Source organism: Leptonychotes weddellii, chromosome 9 (assembly GCF_054177405.1).
Source record: "Leptonychotes weddellii isolate Sample4059 chromosome 9, ASM5417740v2, whole genome shotgun sequence".
Taxonomy (NCBI): domain Eukaryota; kingdom Metazoa; phylum Chordata; class Mammalia; order Carnivora; family Phocidae; genus Leptonychotes; species Leptonychotes weddellii.
This window is the reverse complement of record NC_138377.1, coordinates 100,159,393-100,180,221: the sequence shown is the minus strand read 5'-3', so window position 1 is coordinate 100,180,221 and position 20,829 is coordinate 100,159,393. Positions and strand designations below refer to the sequence as shown.

Below are 20,829 nucleotides of genomic sequence, written 5' to 3'. Positions count from 1 at the left end.
TTTAGAAAAGCTCCTAAAGTGATTCCTAAGTACAACCCTGGTTTATAAACTTATGATCTAATTCAAAGTATACTTATTGTGGGAACCCCTTCCGTAACACTGCATTAGCTGACCTTCCAACTTCTGATTGTATGATTTTTATTGGCTACATCTAAGCACAGTGCTAAATCTGGGCTGATTTAGGAGGGCTTAAGAGCTTATTCTTCTCCATTTGGTTCAATCATTTTTATTCCTCATTTCTGAGAAAAAAGTAAGCAGACAGACAACTTAAATTGTCCATACCGACCTTTAATAATACAACATTTTTATATTTGGGAAAGACTACAGAACTAGGGGCCAGTAAAATTAGACCATACTGGGGCTTTCCATACACCTTTTATTAACAGCAGTGCTGAGTTACTGGGTAGGGTGTGTGGCGGGGCAGGCACTGCAAATCAGAGGCTGGGGAGCTGGGGTGTGGGGACAGCAGAGGTGGTGGCGGCAACTCCTTCCAGAGATGAATTCCCACTTAACTGCATTTGACCTCTAACTTCTGAGAGGACCAAAAGCTCCCATGGAAGACAGGGTAGGAACGATCTGCCGCGGGAGCATGTCCTGCTGGGGACATTAGGACAGGCCACTACTCAAGCCTCATCTGGACTGCTGCAACAGCTTCTTAACCACTCTCTCTGACATCATCATCTCAGCCCCAACTCCTTCTTCATTCACCAGAGTAATTACACTTGGTACTCAATAAATGGAGGTCACAGTTCGCCTGTGGTACAAGGCGTCTTACACGTGTTATGTGCAGGATGAAGCTCACATTTCATAGCTCTGGTACCTGAGCTTTTGGCAGGCTGGTTCTAACCTACCACCTTCTCTAATGTGAGAATCCCTAGCCTGTCTCCAGGCAGTGTGATCCCTGGAGAGAGCCGGCTGTTTTTTGCTGCCATGCATTTGCACGTGCTGTTGGTGCTTCCCGAAATGTTCAACCCCCCTGCCCCGTGACATTTAGCCATCTTCCACGCATCCTTTCATATCTGGGTCAGACACCTCCTCTTCTATGAAGCTTTCCCTTTTCTCTGTCAGCTGCTTTGTTACTCCTTTTGCTTCCATACATAGCCTGTTACATAGAACCTGAACCTTTATAAACACATGTGAACGAATGAATGTATAAATGAAAGACAAGGAAACAACTGCTCTTCTCAGAGCCTTGAGTATTATACTGTGGACAGCACATAAATATAATACACACATCCCAGGAGGAAAAGCGCAGTCCTAGAACTCAGGCCAGGACTCAGATTCCCACATCTGGTACAGAACCCCAGGCCTTTTAGGCTGCGTGTGATAGTGGAAAAGTCACAATCAGGAGTCAGAAATCTGGATTTTGGTTCCAGGACTTCCATAATTAGTGGGTGGATCCAGGCACATTACTTCTCCACCACTGAGTCTCTTAATGTATAAAACGGGAATATCTGTTCTCCGTGCTTCAGTGTTATGAGGATCAAATGTAATTTCAGGTGTGAAAGTAACTTATAAACAGTGAAGTCTGTAGAGAAGTAGGTGCCATCATTAAGGAATTAGAAGGCACCAGCTCTTAAGCTGGCTAGGAGAGTGGGAAGAATTTTTTAGAATTCCCAAATTAAAACACTGTGGTAAGCAGTATGGGGAGAAAGTCATGATTCTAAAGCATTTCTTTGGCTTGTTCTAGGTGATGGATAATCCTATTAGAGAGTTTATTTTTGAGAGCAAGATTCTAATTCTTTTCTAGAGGCAGGCAGTGGGCAAAAGACTGATTTGTTTAGAATTAATCTTATTAAAGTTGGATATGTGGAGAAATAATTTTATTTATGGATCTTATAGTGAATGGGTTTGCAGTAATTCAGCAAATTTTTGCCAGAAAATGCCTAAAGGTAACTACTAAATAAAAGGAAATAGGTTAACATGCTACAACCCACCACAAAGAAGCTACAAAAGACATTTCGAGATTCAAGCGGAACCACGTCATGCCCACAGTGGGCCAAAAAAGCCATAAGAAAGACTTTACCACTCATCGGAGGTTTGTAGTCAGATCCTAGGTCTGGCAGCCGGCTTCCTTTTCCTGCAGAACCTGAGGCTGAAGGAGAAGAAATCATGTCAGTAATGACTCAAGCCATTGGTGTGATGAGTCCACTTCACAGCTAGTGAGTGTTTTCTACAAAAAAATATTTTCAGTCTACTCTGTCCATGAGAAAATGAAGTAGCACATAAACAACAGGGGACAAAATAGGCTGTGCAAAGCAAACTAAGGTATAGCTTTCTATGCAATGAGGCATCTGAAAGGCTGACACTCTCGGTCCACGCTGTATCTAGCATGGAACTAGACTGCCACTTGCTGTTCGTAAGGTGGGAACACACCCATTTCTCTCGCCCAGGAAACAGTTCCTGCAAGACCGCTCAGAGCACTTATGGCAAAAGTAGCTTCTCTCAGAAAAGGAACCAAGGGCCCAGTTAGGTTGGCTTCTGCATTACAGAAGTGGGCTTTTCCAAAGGACCCGGCTACATTGATCTCCTAGTAGGTGTCAGTAGTGTTTGGATTTTTTCCTCAAATTACAAAGTTGCCTTTTCCAATATAAAGATACCCTAAGCAGTAGCAAGAAGACACGTGGAAGTTCAAATTGGGTTCTCGATTCCTGCTCAGTTACCCAAATACCCAAGCATGGAAAAACAAAGTCTCCCCTCTTGTTGCTCACCGAGGACACTCTCTCCTAATCCACTGTCATAAAATACAATGAGTGAGGCTGCAGATCTTAGGCTTGGGACCACCTCACAAACAGATTTCATAAAACACAAAGATCAGCTTTTCAGTAATCCATATTCTTTGTTCACATTTATAGAAAAAGCGGCTTGGGTAAAGCAAATATAAGGAACCCGTTCCCAATATAGCAAAGGTATCCATCAGTCCAAGGTTTGGAGTCCTCCTGAAGAAGTCTGAAAGAATTGCAAAGTCAAAGCTGCTCCTCATGGTTAATATAGCACACTGCCTTCACTTGAATACTGGCCTATCATGTACTTGACTTCTGGCAAGTCATTTATTATCTTTGGGTCTCAGTTTCTTCATCGTAAAGCAGTGATAATAATGGTATCTACTTCACAAAAATGTATTGAGGATTAAAAGGAAACTTACTCCTATAAAATATTTTGAATACCGCCTGACACATAGCAAATGTTCATCAAATATTAGCTGCTATTATTACATACATAATAAATCTTTAGGGAAGAATACAACCTTCCCCTTTGCAGAGGCACAGAGCATGAAGCTTCAGAAAACACTTATAAATAATTATTTCTACAAATAAAGCTTGACTAGAAATGCATAAAATGTTTCTATAAAACATTACAGCCAATGTCAAGTACTTCTATAAATTATCAGAGTTGGACTAAATGAAAAATTAAATTCTGAGTATTTCTATATATAGTTCATTTAACAGAATAAATAGAGAGATGAAAACAATGTTTTCTGTTTCCAGAAGCTCAAAACTCCCAAAGTAACAGAAGTTGTTGGGTGTCCTAAAGGGCATATTTAACTCAGTCCCCAATCCCTTTTCAGTTGTCCACACTTGTTCCTTTATCCCCTCACTTCCATGGCCATCATTGTTCCCAAATGGCACATAGCCTATGATAGGATTCCAGTTGTTCTTTTCACTGGGATGAAGTCTAGTTGGAGGAGATGACTGAGCCCTTGTAAGGCTCTTCAGACTTAAGGGTGCTTATTTTTCAGGTAGCCACATGTAAGCCCAACTATCATATTATGTAAATAATTGCCAAAGAATATACTTTGCCAATAAACTGGTTGGTTTAATTCCTCTATTTCCCAGCATTTTTGCTTTTAAACATAACCTATGAAGAAGAAATTCCAAGGATTAACCAAACACCAAAAAGAGCTATGGGTAAAGAATTTTAAAGGCCAGAGGTGTGGTGCAAGTTAAGACTTGCACTCTGGCTTATCCAGTGAAGTGCAGGAAAAACAATGAGCACATTTATACTCTGTGCATACACAGTATTGTTATTTTTCTGTTCTCCCACTTAAGTCAGAATGTCTACCATCACTAGGGCGCCTTACACATACACACAAGCACGTTTACAGTTTCTCCAACATACAACAAAAGACTCACTGAGTGCAAATACATTTCCAAAGCCCTGAAACATGCAACCTCAAGTTCTGACTCTTCCCTGCCATTAACGAGATCCAAAGACCTTTTCTTTCGTCTTCTTTTTAAAGATTTTATTAAGTGATCTCTACTTGCAACATGGGGCTCAATTTCACAACCCCAAGATCAAGGGTTGCACGCTCCACCGACTGAGCCAGCCAGGCACCCCAAGACTTTTTATTTCTAAAGACTACTCTTAAACCTTGAAAGCAACCATCAACTTTACTTCCACACATACCAACTCTAGCTGACTCCCCAGAGATGAAAACCGCAGTCCAGTTACCTCTTCACCACAGCAGTAACAGTGGAGAAACTACGTTGACAGACAATTTCGAGAATGGTGACACTGAAGCCTGTACTTCCTGAGTTTCCAGTTTAAATTGTTTCTATCTCTTTTAAAACGAGCAGATATATTTAAGGGAAGAAACAGAAAAAGAGCTCTGAATTAAGCTTATTTAACAGAATAAATAGCACTAATTTTGTCACAGATAATCACACAGTTCAGTAGGGTAAGTCTGTGGATTCTTGGTGAGGGGAGGAAAATAGGGTATTTGCTGAATTTGATTACAACTTTCATTTAGAGATACTAATGCGATCCTAGATGCTACAAATATGACAAATTGGTATGCTTGTTCTCATACTGGTCTGCCTATCACTGTTACAGAATTTCAGTATCTTAGCACAGAGGACAAACTGGCCCACACTTAAGGCCAATCCACAACTGCAGAACTCCGTTTACTCTCCTCAGTTTTTCCCTTGCCTATTTAGCCCCTAAGTCGACTCCCCAGCTTTTCAGATACCCCAAGTGCCACAAACATGGACTCAACTCCACTTTGGCCAATGAATAATGTGGATTTTAACATACAGGACTGATTTTCAGGAAAAAAAAAAAAGAAACAAAAACAACAAAAAGCTAATAATAATAGGTCACAAAAGAGAGGAAAGGAGAGAGAGGCCATCTACTGATTTACCTTGATCATTAGGCATTTTATCAGAGGAGTCCGCTAACAGGCCAAGCACAGGGGGAGAAAAAACAAGAGCAAGGATCACAAGCTTTGAAGGTGGGACAGGCAGAATTTTTAAAGGAAAAAAAATAAAACCCCACAAACTTCCAAACAAATCGAGTCTTATTTTCAGTACTAACAGAAAAGAAATCCATACATGGTTTCTACATTTCCACATACTCAGTCCCCAACTAAATTTTATTCCTAGGCTCACTTGGTTCAGTACTTTACCTTCACTTTCTTATCTAGAGTTTTCTTCAGAGCTCCCCTGTTAGTGTCTTTCTCTCTACAGAGGTCCACGAATAAGCCTTTCAGGTTAAGAGCCTGCATGTGTTGAAAGGGAATCATCCATCACAATAACATGCTATTACTCTACCTGAGAACCAAGAGAATCACATCTGATCTGACTGGTAAAAACTCTGAGATCACTGCAATCCATCTGCCTTGAACAGCCTTGTTTGTGGTATGGTTAGGCCAGTAACCTAGGGAGCACTGACTTGGTGGTCAATGGGTGGGTGAGGGATCATTTTGAGATAAATGTTCACACTGTGGCTCATAAGCTCATCATCAGGGCTTCTTATATTATAGTCTCCATAGTCTCTATATGCTAAAGTGATATGTGCAAGCACTGCCCCACTAAAGAGACATAGAATAAAATGCTGTTTAGTGGAGATTTACCTTTAGGTGTTCTGAATTGGACAGCTTCAGACATGGGCCCCATGCCCTTTGAGTTTCGGGCTTGGATTTTGAAGTAGTACGGTGTGTCAAGTGTTAACTCTTGTATCTGGTGAGTCAACCTGTTTCCCACAACAGGCTCAATAACCCAGTCGTGTATCTCCGCATTCACATCCGTACTATAATATATGATGTAACCTGTCCAAAGGAGGAGATGAGAAAAGATACCTTATTCCTACCTTTTCTTAAGTCAATAAAGATATCTGTTATAGCATATACAAGTAGAGAACCACTTACTGATTAAAGACCAACAGTAAAATGCATTCAAAATGCTACACTGAACATCATAAAGAGAAAACCACAATTTCAACAGTGCCAGGTTACAAGTTATCATCTATTTCCGTAGTTGAAGCAATAAAAGTAGTTATGATAATAATATAGGGTTAAGAACTCTCAGAAGCTAAGAAATATAAGGAAAACAATCCAATCATTTCAACATCTTAATATTTGAATAATGTACCCATCAAGGGTCTACGATTAAAATAATGCACTTCTGAAAACCGACACTGGCCCAACGTGCTGTTTAGCGCTCAGCAATGTGATTTCCCAGAAGAAAAACTCCTGGGAGACCTGGGGATGTGGGCAGTACCTTTATTAAAGCTCTCCCAGACTTGAAGTGGGTGAAGTCACAGTGAAACATCACCTGATACTCCCACCAGGGGGCACTCAGTCTCCATGTTTGAGGCAAGAACAGACACCCACATGCCTACTTGACCTACACAGCACAAAAATGCACTGATGGCATCATTACTGGTTTTTGAAGACAAAATAAAATGTAATCCAAGTCATGCTTCATTCTTTTACAGAACAGGCAAGTTCAAAAACCTAAAAAATGACACCAGGGATTTATGGGAAGGAATTCTAATTGCAAGCTGAAGCAGGACAATATTAAGAAATGCTTTCAGTTTCCTTATTCATACAAAGGAACATCAGAAAGCAAACTCCTGTTCCTCAGGATACACCTACATGGAGCAGAGGTTCCAAGGAGAATAATTAACAGCTAAATCCCAGGCTATCAGGCTTTCCTCCCTGATAAAGCTGAGGAAAGCATAGTGTCCTCTACTGTGGAAAGTTCTTTGGAAGTCCAAGGAAAAATCCCAGGCCCCTTCAAAGGCCTAGGCCAATTCAAACTTCTAACTCTAGTGTTAGAGCACAGGAAGCTGAAGTAGCAGGCCTGGGGGAAAAACGGAATTAAATGTCTAATGAACTTTTTGGGGCTTCAGGTTAAAAGAGATGAATCTGTATTTACTGGGTACTACACCCTGTAGAATGAGGCAGGTTCTTTAACTCCCAAGGTGATTATTTAGTCAGAGGCAGAGAAGAACAGCTTTTCTGATGAAAATAAGTATGTCCAAAAGGTCCCACTGTAGCCAAAGACTGTCTAATGTAACAACACCCATCAGACTTTCACTCAGTGAGTCAGAACAACCAACTGGCAATTCATGTTTACGTTAATATGAGCAAACAGCACCCCCTTGGTCCACTTTCAAGGACCATCGTGACTCCTTGCGCCTCATAAAATGATCAAGCCAACTCTGGACTCCCACTTCTCCCAACCACACAGTACTGGGCTGGAATGCTTCTGCCCGACTGGAACAGAGAACAGATACACACTCAAAGGCATCTTACCCGTAATTTTGCCATTGGCTTCTGAGGGAGGTTGCCAATTTACAATTATCGTCCTAGGTTTTCCCTCTTTACTCACAACTGTCACATCCTTGGGTGGAGAAGTAGGAACTACAAAATAATAAGACTTTCAATAATTCCTGTCCATTCCAGTTTCATTTCTACAACACTTTCCTTTTATAAGGTACAATAAGAAGTATAAGACAAAAAAGCTAAAGCCTCCTGGCTTCAAAGAACTCATAGTCTACCTATAAACAGATCCAATACAAGGAATAATATGCCAGGGCGCCTGGGTGGCTCAGTCGTTAAGTGTCTGCCTTCAGCTCATGATCCCAGGGTCCTGGGATCGAGCCCCGCATCGGGCTCCCTACTCAGCGGGAAGCCTGCTTCTCCCTCTCCCACTCCCCCTGCTTGTGTTCCCTCTCTTGCTGTCTCTCTCTCTATTAAATAAATAAATAAATCTTTAAAAAAAAAAAAAGAAGAAGAAGAATATGCCAAGTACCAAAGAAAAAACACCATACTATGAGGATATAGAATTGGTATCTTGGGCTGAAGGACAGGGATTTATAGGGTTCTTAGGTAAGGAAATCAAAAGACCTCTGTAGTTAGTTACCAAGTATCTACATTATGCCAGGCATTTTATAAATAGTATTTCACTTAATATTTATGGCAACTCAAAAGGCAGTTACCACTATCCCTGCTTGACAGAGCAGGGCATTGACAATGAAAAAAGTTATGTAATTTGCCCAAGATGACTCCCCCCTCCCCAAATTTGGATTATTTTGTTAGAATATTTTCAAGTGTAAAATAATTTTCTCTTTCACTTACAGTTGGCTCTCCAAACAAAATATAATGTTTGAAATCCCCTATTCCCTCAAAGAATAAATGAGTTACAAATTGCTGTTTTTAAGTTTGCACTGCCAACTATTTGAGATTATTGCTCTGAAATGCAAAGCTGTTATGAAACAACACCAACAATGAAAACAACACTGCATTTCTTTTATTTCCATGTTATGGCTGATAACTTTTAATGTACTAGTAGAGAAATGAGCAAATTAAGTACATCCTTAAATTTACTCTTCTCTTCCTAAAATACTGGAATCTTCCTAGCATAAAATGGAAGGAAGCCTGGTGAAATGCAGACATCCTAAGAAAATACACAGTATTATTTATTAACTAATGGATTGGAATGAAGCAAAAAGATATTCTTAAAACTAGCAAAGAAAGAAAACTCAAGGTCCATTTAAACTTTTATGCACTGTTATTTCTAAGCTCTCCAGATCCAACCCCTTTTCCCTGTAGGAAGTCCAACCAACTGCGCAGGAGACAAAAAGACATTAGGGCCAGGCCCAGTCTGGAGAGACTTGATTAGCTCCATTTTTTCATTATTTATATATAGGAGAAAAAAGCCATAGGAGGCTGGAAGGGAAGGGCTCCCAATGGTCACACATATCCCCATGCTAGAAAAGTACGAGAGGTAGAAGAGCAGACCTACAAATGAGCAAAAGGCAAACAAAATCTCAAACTTGGATACAAGCCTGCTTTCCCCTTAATTTGCTAGGTGTCTTTTATCTTTTTTTTTTTTTTTTTTTAAAGATCTTATTTATTTATTTGAGAGAGAGAGAATGAGAGACAGAGAGCATGAGAGGGAGGAGGGTCAGAGGGAGACGCAGACTCCCTGCGGAGCAGGGAGCCCGATGCGGGACTCGATCCTGTGACTCCAGGATCATGACCTGAGCCGAAGGCAGTCGCTTAACCAACTGAGCCACCCAGGCGCCCTAGGTGTCGTCTATGTTTCATGTTTACTTACAGACAAAATCCCTTAGGCTGCCCCAATGGGATTTTACCAGATACTAACTGGTTGTAAGAAGGCTGCTGGGGCAGCTTTCAGGTTCCCTGGTAAAGTTCTGAGGCTCTAGCAAGCATGGCGTTGGCAGAGGCTTGGTGAAGAGCAGGTCACTTCACTTTTTCTATCTCAATTTAGCAATAAAGCAGGATTAATGACAGTAATCCTTTACATCTACACAGTGCTTTAAAATTACCATGTGCTTTCTCATCTGTTTATTTTACCTTACAATAACCCTATAAGGTAGGAAAAGCAGATATTATTATCACCCCTCTTTTGCAGATGGAAGAAATGACAGGCTGGATGACTTACTTATGACTTACACAGTCAGTATTTGGTTGACCTGGGACTGAACTCAAGTCCCTTGATTCCTAAAATCTAGTATACTTTGCATTCTATTATCCCATTATTTGCTAATGTTCTTGTTCAGTGACGAAGAAAACCTAATTCATCAGCTGAAAAAGCAAACACTGAACTCCAGCTGTGCTGCTCACTATTTTCTGTAAGTGGGTTAATTCATGCCCTTGATTCTTTCCTTGGGTAGTAGAAGCAGGTGATGAGAAGTCTCATGACTTGGAATGTGGCCCAGCATTAGCTGGACTTCCACTGGCTTTCACGTCTTACAAAGAGAAGAAATGCCGTGTGATGTAAGATTCAGACAACACATACCAAATTCAAAGGTGGTCCCATGGGCTGTCATACTCCACGTGCTTGATCTTCGACCTTTGGTCACCATCACAGAGAATTCATACAGTGTATTTGCTTTTAAACCAGTCACCAAGTAACTTAAAGTTGTTGCATTTGCATTCTGGAGGCATAAGAATCAAGAACTTTAGAATTAGGAAATATCAAGAGCTAGATTTTCTCACCCAGAGCAAATGTGCCAGTACCTTGTACTTGGTGTTTGCTGGGATGTTGGTTTTCCATCGGACTGTGTAGTACCGGGAATCTGTAATCTTCTGGTGTTTGGGCAGTGAGTTGTCCGCCCATGTGATCCTTATGGTGTCATGACTCAGAATGGAAGCCTGAACTCCCACAGGTGGCATCATGGGAGTGGGATCTGGCACTGGAGTGTATGGAGCATTAATAACAAATAAATCAACTTCAGAAGTGTCTGGGTAAAAAGTAATTAAAAAAGGGAAGTGGCATTTTAACATAAACAGAAAAGAAAAGGAAAATGCAGGGTAATATAATGGAATGAAAGGTGAGAAATGGAGAAAGAGAAAGAGAATCTAGAGTTAATAGATAACCACCATTCATTACTCCCACTTGTGTTCTTTCAGGAAAAATTTGCAGGAAAATGTCTAGGGAAATAATTAACTATATTCTCTACTGTATTCTCTAGGTATATTAACAATTGATAATCCAATGATTATATTAACATATTCATACTTGAATTTTCTTTAAATTACTTGAAAATTCTATCTCCTTTCCAAAAAGGATTGTGAGAAGATACAAAGTACTTTTAAAATCAAGGGTGTAATTTCAGAACAAGCATCACAAAGCTCATTATCTGTTTTGGTATTTCGATGAATGTGACTGAGTTTTTGGGACATGGCTTATCAATGCAGGTCAACGAACATGTAAGGGTCCTATTCTCAAGCCTGAGTCCTGAATGCCAGCCAACGGCAACTTAGCCTGGCCTTGGTTTTAGGGTTATCTGATACCCACACAGGGTCTAGTTCAGATCTGCTGATGTCCTGGGTCTAAAAGCAAAATGGCTCACATCCAAATAAATCAAAGGAACTCAAGGGCATTACTCTTCCTGAAGAAAAGGTAGGCTAACACCATGAAGGAATATCTGCTATGCTTTCTCCAGTAGAATCAAGAGAATAACCCACCTAATGAATCCCAATCGGTTATGTGAAATGACATACTTATGGGACCAAGTGACAGCCTTTATGAACATAAGAAATCAGAATACTTATTCGATAGAAAGAAAAGTCTATACTCATGTATGTCCTGTGCCATATGCAGCTGACACCTTCTCTAAGCTCAGTGTCAAAACAGAGGCTAGAATGTGCACACAGGCACCAAGGACCATGAGCCCAGGACAATACAGTAGGATCCCCTGGGCTTTATCAACTCTTGGTCAGGTTTTCTAAGTACATACATATTGATTTATTTTAAGTTAAGGTTTTAAAATGGGTTTCCCACCTGGTTAAGGAGAATAGCCCTTCCTGTAACTCAAAACCTGAAATGGCATGGACCTTGTTTATGAGTAAGTGCCAAACTAACGTAATAGTCTCCATTTGTGTATTTCCTACACAATGAGGACTAAAGTAACAGAGGAACAGCATACATTATAGTCAAGGGCTTTGTTCAAAGATCAGGAAACAAACCAATTAGTTATAGAAAATGCACCGTCAGGTGCAAAAATCATTAGACTTCTTTGAGAATTTTTTTTTATTTGTAATAACTCTTGGAGAAGATAACAAGGTTACATGACTTAGGAACATTTCCTTGTATACTTCTAACCAGAAGGCTATTATTTTTAAGTGACATAAGAGAAAATTTCAAAAAAGTTTTTTCTATTATAGGCTAATTTAAGAAAGTAGCAAACCACTTATCTAAATATTCTCTTTTTCATCTTACTTTTTTTTCCTTTCTGGAATACCAAAGCTCTTTGCAAAAGAACTTATAAATTGTAAGCACACAGGAGAAGACAGGACAGAACTACCAAACATGTAGTGATGATGCTGGTCTTGTTAAGTAGAAGCATTAAAGAAAAAAAGGGGCAGAGATGATCTTTTTAAAAAGAATAATGTGAAATTTGCATTATTACACAAAATATCCAGAAAATACAGCAGGCAATAGAGATACACAGCTCTAGAAAACAAATGGAAAAGAGCATTTCTGCAAATGATAAATTCTTGGGTTTTCAGGACCCTTTTTACAAGTCTAATGTATTTATTTCAACAAACTTTCTCATTCAGCCCTATATTAGATGTTTTATCTACAGAAATTTTACATTATATATTTCTTTATTACAAAAAATAATATTTTGGTCTCATTTGTAATAAATGTACAGTTGATCAAATGGATGGTACCACTGACTTTATACTCCTTATATATATAAAGCTTATGAAAAGCAAATAGAAGACTACTTTCCCAATCAACTCAGGTGACTAGTAAAGAAAATGCTGGATTCACTGATCATACACATTTACTGAGACCATCAGTAACCTATCTAACTCCTCCAGAGATACAGAGACCCGTTCATTTTTTTTCACTCATTTTAGTTGTAACTCACATGACCAAAAGATGAAAGTCACTTTTTTTTTAGGGGTGGGGAGGGGCAGAGGGAGAGGAAGAGAGAAAATCTTAGGCAGGCTAAATGCCCAGCATGGAGCCTGATGTAGGGCTTGATCTCACAGCCCTGAGATCATGACCTGAGACAAAAATCAAGAGTCAGATACTTAACCATCTAAGCCCACCCAGGTGCCCCTAAAATCACTTGTAATTCTCTCAAAACTACAGTTTCTAGATCCCAACATATTAAAAATGTGCTACATATCTACATGGAATTATTTATATGAATGACTAGATTGTTAGCATTTTCTAAAAAGCAAAACAGAAATTAATGGCGATCTCTGTGTTGAAAGCCTCGTTTCCTATATGAAGCCTGCAGCCCACGCTGGCATATACTTTCCCTTTCACTGATACCTATGGGACAGACCTCATGCCAACATTCCACATAAGCTGCTGGAAAAAATGCTGAAGACAGAGGCGGACAGGATGGCTTACCTGTGTGAGGTCTGGTCACAGCGCTCTCATACAAGGGGATGCCCTCACCCACGTTGTTAAAGGCTTTCAGGGTTATCACATAGTGAGAGCTGGGATCTGAAGAAGGAAACAAGTGAAAACACTTAGGAAAACATTCTCCAGAATTTAAAAAATTCAAGGGTGACGGTGCATGATCTTAGGTGCAGAGAAAGTCAGGAAAGATTTTAAAAACGTTTCTGTGGGATTCCTCCAGGGTGTGGGGAAATGTAGAGATGGCAGCACACACAGCACAGAAAAAATGGGATCAATGTTTCAGAGCAGTCCCAGAAGTGAGGATGGCTGTGCCTGGATCCTCTCTTGGCCTCACCTAACCAATGGTGTAGTGATGTTACTGTACAGCGGAGGGCTTGGATGAGAATGAGTAAATAGGATTTTCATGTGTTGTAAGCCCATAGGTGGAACTTGGTATTTCACTGTGGTTTTACTTACATTTCTCTAATGATTAATGATGTTGAGACTCTTTTCATGTGCTGACTGTCCACTCATATATCTTCTCTGGTATACTGCCCATCCCAATCTTCTGCCTACTCTTTTACTGGATTGTCATCTTCTTATTAAGTTGGAAGAGTTTTATATTTTCTGGACTCAAATTCTTTGTCAGATATTTGAATGGTGAGTATTTTCTCCTAGTTTGTGGCTCGTCTTTTCACTCTATTGCTGTCTCTCCAAAAGTTGGAAGTTTCAAATTTCAAAGAAGTGCTATAGATTAATTTTTTAATTTTATAACTTATGCTTTATACATCCTGAGAGATCCTTGTCTACCTCAAAGCCATGAAGGTTTTTTCCTGTCTTCCTCTAGAAGTTTTATGGTTTTAGTTCTTGCATTTAGCTCTGTTTTTGTGTATGATGTGAAATAAAGGTCAAGGAAAGTTCCCTTTCTTTCTCATACAGATATCCAATTCTTCCCACACCTTTTGCTGAAAAGACTACACTCTCCCCACTAAATTATCTTATTGTGTTTGTCAAAAATCAATTGACCATATATATATGGATCTATTTCTGGACTCCATTCTGTTCTATTGATCTGTAACACCTACCTTTGCACCAATACCACCACAATGTCTCGACTACAGTAGCCTCATGTAAGTCCTGAAATCAGGTAATGTGGGTCTTTAGAAGACATCTGAAGAAATGTTGAAAAGACCATACTACCTGATTTCTCTTTTTCAAAACTGTTTGGCTATTCTAGTTCCTTTGACTTTTAGAATTAAGTTTATCAATTTCTATAAAAAAGTCTGTCAGGATTTTACTTGGAATTGCACTGGGGAGAACTGTCATTTTAATAATATTATCCGATCCATAAACATGATACCTCTACTTATTTAAGTCACCCTTAATTTCCCTCAGCAATAATTTTCTAATTTCCAGTGTACAGACCTTGTTCATATTTTTAAAGTTTATCTCTAAGTATTTTATTTTTTTGATGCTGCGTAGGTAGTACTTTTATTTTAATTTCAACTTCCAACTGCTTATTGTTAGTACATGGGAATATAACTATTTTTGTATATCAACTTTGTATCCTGTGACTTTGCTGAACTCACTTATAGTCTTGGTAGCCTTTTTTGTAGATGCATGAGGATTTTCTACCCTGATAACAAGGAATGTGTATAGTGCTCAGATATTGGTTTCTAAATGTCATTTTCCATAAAATAAACCAGCATTCCTTGGAGAAATGACTGATTCAAGGGCTAAGGATAGGAAAATATCAGATGAGCCCACTATATCTTACTGTGTCAAAAAGGAAGAAAGTAGGGGCGCCTGGGTGGCTCAGTTGGTTAAGCGACTGCCTTCGGCTCAGGTCATGATCCTGGAGTCCCGGGATCGAGTCCCACATCAGGCTCCCTGCTCAGCGGGGAGTCTGCTTCTCCCTCTGACCCTCCTCCCTCTCCTGCTCTCTGTCTCTCATTCTCTCTCTCTCAAATAAATAAATAAAATCTTTAAAAAAAAAAAAAAGGAAGAAAGTGCTCAAAGAAAGATGGAAGATGTCAAATAGAGGAATCAGTCATAGACTCCCATTTGGCATTCTTTCACTAAGGAAGAGAAGGAAAGTTCTTCTTTATCAAAGAATGCTGATAAATGTAGAAGAAATAATAGAATTAGAAATTCACTTGGGAAACACCACAGTAACAACTGTTACTAAAGACGCTAAAACTAGTGAATGAAAGTTTGACGAGAAACAAGATGTTTACAAAGACTCAAAGTATTTCCCCCACAAAGTATTTATTAATTCTAAAGGAGAAAACAATAACTTTAGGGAATGTAGCAGATACCCTCTGAACTAAGTGATTAAAGTTAACATCACTAGCACCAGACTTTCACATGCCTCCTGATACGATGTACTGACAAGAACACAATGTATGTATGTTAGTCCTTCCAAAAATGCATAAGCTGAGAGTAGTGAGGAAATATTAGGCAAGTCTAAACTAAGAGACATTCTACAAAATATAAATGGTTTATACTTCTCAAAAATGTCATAGTCGGGCGCTGGGTGGCTCAGTTGGTTAAGCGACTGCCTTCGGCTCAGGTCATGATCCTGGAGTCCCGGGATCGAGTCCCGCATCAGGCTCCCTGCTCAGCAGGGAGTCTGCTTCTCCCTCTGACCCTCCCCCCTCTCATGCTCTCTATCTCATTCTCTCTCAAATAAATAAATAAATAAAATCTTTAATAAAAAAATGTCATAGTCATAAAATTCAAGAAAAACCCAAGGAACTGTTCTGTATCAAGAGAAAACTAATGAGACATGATAACTAAATGCAACAAGTGATCCTGGACCAGAAAAAAATGTTTTTCTTTTGTTATAAAGGATGTTAACGGAGCAACTAGTAAAATATAAATAAAGTCTAGAGATATTGTCTGAGTGTTAATTTGCTGACTTTGATAACTGTACTGTAGTTATATTAGAAAATGCCCTCATTTTTTTTTTTTTTTTTTTAAAGATTTTATTTATTTATTTGAGAGAGAGCACATGAGAGGGGGGAGGGTCAGAGGGAGAAGCAGACTCCCTGCCGAGCAGGGAGTCCGATGTGGGACTCGATCCAGGGACTCCAGGATCATGACCTGAGCCGAAGGCAGTCGCTTAACCAACTGAGCCACCCAGGCGCCCGAAAATGCCCTCATTTTTAAGAAAAGCACATTAAAGTATCAGAGGGTGGAGGGGCATCCCATCTGTAACTTACTCTCAAATGGTTCAGTGAAAAAATATATATGTACAGGAAGATAGAGAATGATAAAGCACATGTGGTGAAATGTTAACTTTTGGGCATTCTTAGTGAAGAATATATAGAAATTCTCTACTTTTTTTTGAGAGGGAGAGAGAATGTGAGTGGGGTGGGGGAGGGGCAGAGAAAGAATCTTAAGCAGGCTCTGTGCCCAGTGCAGAGCCCTACCTGAGATCATGACCTGAGCCAAAATCAAAAGTCAGACGCTTAACTGACTGAGCCACCCAGGCGCCCCTTTGTAGTATTTTTTAAAGTTTTCTGTAAAAATAAAATTATCATACAATCAAATGTCAGAAGAAAGAAATCCCACATGCAATTACTTCTTCTACTTAGCATACATACCCAGATTTTCGATGGTGTAATAGCGCTGTTTATAGTCCACTTTGATGGTCTGGGCGTGAGGGCTGCCAATGCCATAACCAATGGCATAACCTCTGACCACAATGTTCTGATTCTCTGGGGGAGTCCAGCTCACTACAATACTAGTAACCAGTGGCCGCACATGAAGAGAACTAGGCACTTCAGGAACACGAGTTTCTGGGAAAGAAAGCAGAAAAGCAAGACTTTAGAATATTTACCATCCTTGGGGCATGATGTTTGGCCTCCTGCCAAATTATCTGGGGCTAAGATTTTTCCATTATGCCCAAGAATTCACAGAGAATCTGTATGTATAGTGAAGTATGGCTCATGGTTTTACTATATTCTAAGAAGAAAGCAAAACCCAAACAGCCTGAAATACAAGACAATGCAGTATTAATTTGGAAGGGAAGACAAGGAGATCTAAGAACCTCTACCTAATGGAGAGAAACAAACTGCCTTTCAATAGTTATTCATTCCTCTTGGTCCCACATCTGAGTCCCAGACTCAACTAGGTGGAATGAGAAAGGCATAACACCAACTAATTAGAAGCCTGTTGTCAACAGATGATCAAGTATCACATTACAGCGATTGTATCAATTATTTATTCCCCTAAGTAATATAAGTCAGAAAAAGGGAAACTTTAGAACCACGTATTGATTTAAATGGTGGGAGACTAAGAGGCTTAAAAAAGGTAGTAATTTATAGTATATCTTTCAAATCCGTTACTTCAAGGTATAACTTGCTATCTAAATTTAAAAATTAGCAAACCAAGAATGAGAATAAGGACCCAGGTGTTTGGTCTCCCAAGTGCAACACCTGTGTCTCATAAAGGCATATACACACCTACATAAAGGTGCTCACTGAATAAAGAGGTAGGGAAAGGGCAAGGTGTCCAGGACTAAGGGAAATGGAAAACCGTAGCTGAAAAAGGCGGATTGATGTGGCTCAGTGTTAAATTTCAGATCATTCATCTATTCAGTGGCCTTGATAAAAAACTAGACTTATTTGTTCTGGTCCTGCTGGAAGGGACAGGTTGTAAAAGCCACTGGGGTGGGGGTGGGGCGGGGGCAGGGGCAGCTCTCCAGGAGACTGGCTGCATTACAGTAATGACAGGAGTGTAATACGGTAAAGTTCACAGACTTAAGCCATATACGCCCCCAAATCTGTGGGTTTCCAGTTTAACTAATTTGACTACAGTCAGTTAGTACCTAGCTTCTCCCAATCCTGTAGACTGTTGTTCTTACCATCTAAGTCACTTTCAAAAGTTTCAGCAGACAGCCAGTCAGTAGCCGGGCCTGTGCCGTTGACTGTTAGAGCAGCCACTCGGAAATTATACTCAGTCCCCCGATCAAGACCTGAGACCCAAACGACAAAAAAAAAAAACAAAAAAAACCAAGCTGAAATAAGAGTCTGGAAAACAAAAGATTAACAATTTCTCATTGAGTATCTCATCCACCAAATCAGTACACAGCTACCATCTTGATGAAGTTTCGGTTAAAGTTAGAGAGCACACGCAATACATCTCCACAGCACAGCCGAGCTCCCACATCTCCAGCAGAGGCTGAAGCCCATACATTCAAGAGGAAAACCAGTGACCAGAGTTCCCAGGAGATTACAGATCCTTTTTTTTTTTAAGAGCTTGAAGGCCCCTCAGAGATCATTTAATGTAATCCCTTCATTTTGTTACTAAGGAAGCTAAGGTCAAAAAGAGGTCAAGGATAATGAAAGAGTCATGACAATGGAACAAAGTCAGTTGGTCTCAGAAGACACCCAAGATGGAAAGGAATTAAAAGATGTAATTCCTAATGGGTTACCTCACCTCTGTTCTCTGAGCCACCCCATGACAAGAGTAGGCCTACAAATCTTTTTCACAACAGCTTACCTACCCATAAGTATATACAATAAGAGGAATAAAGCCTTTCTTTTATGCAATTTTTCATAATGACTATGAGTAATAAATATACCAATGTACTGAAGGCAACAAAAATCCACATGTAAAAGTCTACCCTACAAAGTAGAGCAACAGCCAATAATATGGTCAGCTATTCAGATAATTCATGCATCCATTTTTTTCTTTTTTTTATGATAAAACACACAACAAAATTTACCATCTTAACTATTTTTCAGTGTACACTTCACGTGTATACATCTTTAGAGCACTTACATACTAAATATTGCATTACATCTTACAAGGTTATGAGAAATGATCCTACCTCCCCATATTGACATATTGGGATCTCTGGCCAGCAGCATTGTAAAGAAGGTCTAAGGAGAGAACCACAGAGAGAGAGAGAACGTGGCCAGGATGCAGGATGGCTCAGTGAATGAATCCTGTCACGTGGTGAGAGAAGAGATGGGAGGTATGGTTCCCAGCAGGCCCATCCTGAAGCTGTCTGCCCATAAGAAAGCAACAAGCAAGGCAGAAGGAGAAGCCACATGGCTGGGCCTGTCAGTTTACCTGTCACCTCCCTGCATACACTGAAGCAGAAAGTGCCAGAGAAGGCTGTGCATGTGTTTGTACTGTTAATAGACAAATAATATGGACTACTGGCAAACATGGCTCAACTGAGGTCCTGAAAGAATTCAACCAATCAAATTATCATTCCCTCCCCTCTGGGGAGAGTTAGAGTGTAAGACAGCAAGCAAGAGATCGGGGGGGGGGGGAGGGGGGAGTGTGTGCACACACATGTGAGCAAGAGATGCATGTGTAAAAAGGCTAAGAGTTCCTTTCCTCCCAGGTTACCTACAGAGTTCATAGACTCAACTAGGGCCCACAATTCGTATTATAAAGATATGGCAGAATGTGTTAAGTGCCATGAGTGGTACAGAATGAAGAAACAACAATTACTTCTGGCTAAAACAGAGTCACGTAATTTGTGGTTCAGGACAGGATCCTGGTAATCCATATTGCTCTCTGATGCTTATCAAGCTTCAAGTTAATGCTTCAAGAGAGCAAAGATGTCCATCTGTGCTCACCATTATATACCCAGTACCAGCACACACTAGTAACAAGTTCAATAAAGTCTGTTAAACAAATGAATCTAAATATGATTTTAAAATGCAATGATTTTCTCCATAAAGAAAAATCTATTTTTACCATGAAGATGATTATTTTGCTTACACATCAAACGTTTCATTGAGAAAATGAACAGCCTCCTCATGGTCCAGGACTATATTCTGTTTTTACATTATTAGCAACAAGAACAGTAGCTGGTATACAGGTACTGTTATGCATGGGAAATGTTACCTGTATTTGGAGTCAAATCAGCAACTGTTTTTTTTTTTTAATTTTCAATTAGCCAACATATAATACATCATTAGTTTTTGATGTAGTGTTCAACGATTCATTAGTTGTGTATAACACCCAGTGCTCATCACAACACATGCCCTCCTTAATACCCATCACCCGGCTACCCCATCCCCCACCCATCTCCCTTCTGTAACCCTCAGTTTGTTTTCCGGAGTCCAGAGTCTCTCACGGCAACTGGTTTTTAAGAACACACGAGACCAATTGTACTGTAACGCTCCTTTAGTGAGCTGTCTCAGCAACACCACTGCAACCATGTGTACTCGCCGCAGCTTAGAGCTGTGGGGTTCATGTGAAGAAACTCCAAGACTGAAAACTACCCTTGGAGACAAACATTCACCTATTTTGAAAGAAGTCAATCCCATCTTTGAGGTGAAGAGTAAGGAGAAAACCTTGCTGGGTTTTCAGAGTTACAAGTTACCAGAGTACAAGTTTTCACTGTCAGTGACTCAACTAATTCTTAGAAACTCATCCCACTACACTTTTTGACCCCAGATCTTGGTTCTATCAAGAACTTGACCCCTGGAGGCATAGGAAAGTGGCTGATGTCAAGCTTCTCTACCAAGGAGGGAGCAATGTAAGGGAAGCTGAGAGCTCCCCAAGGGTGATGAAATTCATTCTCAGGGCTTAGATAAGGATGTCAATATCTCCAATTCTTGCAGTTTTCTTCTACCAGCTCTGCTAGGAACCCCCAAAATGGTTTCTTAGGGTCATCTATCTTTATTCTTTATAAGCACAGTCCCAATATCCAAAGAGCAAAAAGCACTTCATCTTCTTC

General features: G+C 39.9%; 1 protein-coding gene across 1 annotated transcript in view; it reads right to left on the bottom strand.

Annotated features, from left to right (window-relative positions):
• Window positions 1–20,829, bottom strand: part of NEO1 (neogenin 1) — a 212,546-nt gene that overhangs the window by 23,397 nt on the left and 168,320 nt on the right. The window contains exons 16-24 of the mRNA XM_081831880.1: window positions 17,989–18,099; window positions 16,727–16,921; window positions 13,128–13,223; window positions 10,271–10,494; window positions 10,050–10,188; window positions 7,538–7,645; window positions 5,852–6,046; window positions 5,141–5,173; window positions 2,027–2,095 (exon numbers count right to left, since the gene is read on the bottom strand). Coding sequence (XP_081688006.1) covers window positions 2,027–2,095; window positions 5,141–5,173; window positions 5,852–6,046; window positions 7,538–7,645; window positions 10,050–10,188; window positions 10,271–10,494; window positions 13,128–13,223; window positions 16,727–16,921; window positions 17,989–18,099 — 1,170 coding nt within the window. The remainder of the gene's footprint in view (window positions 1–2,026; window positions 2,096–5,140; window positions 5,174–5,851; window positions 6,047–7,537; window positions 7,646–10,049; window positions 10,189–10,270; window positions 10,495–13,127; window positions 13,224–16,726; window positions 16,922–17,988; window positions 18,100–20,829) is intronic.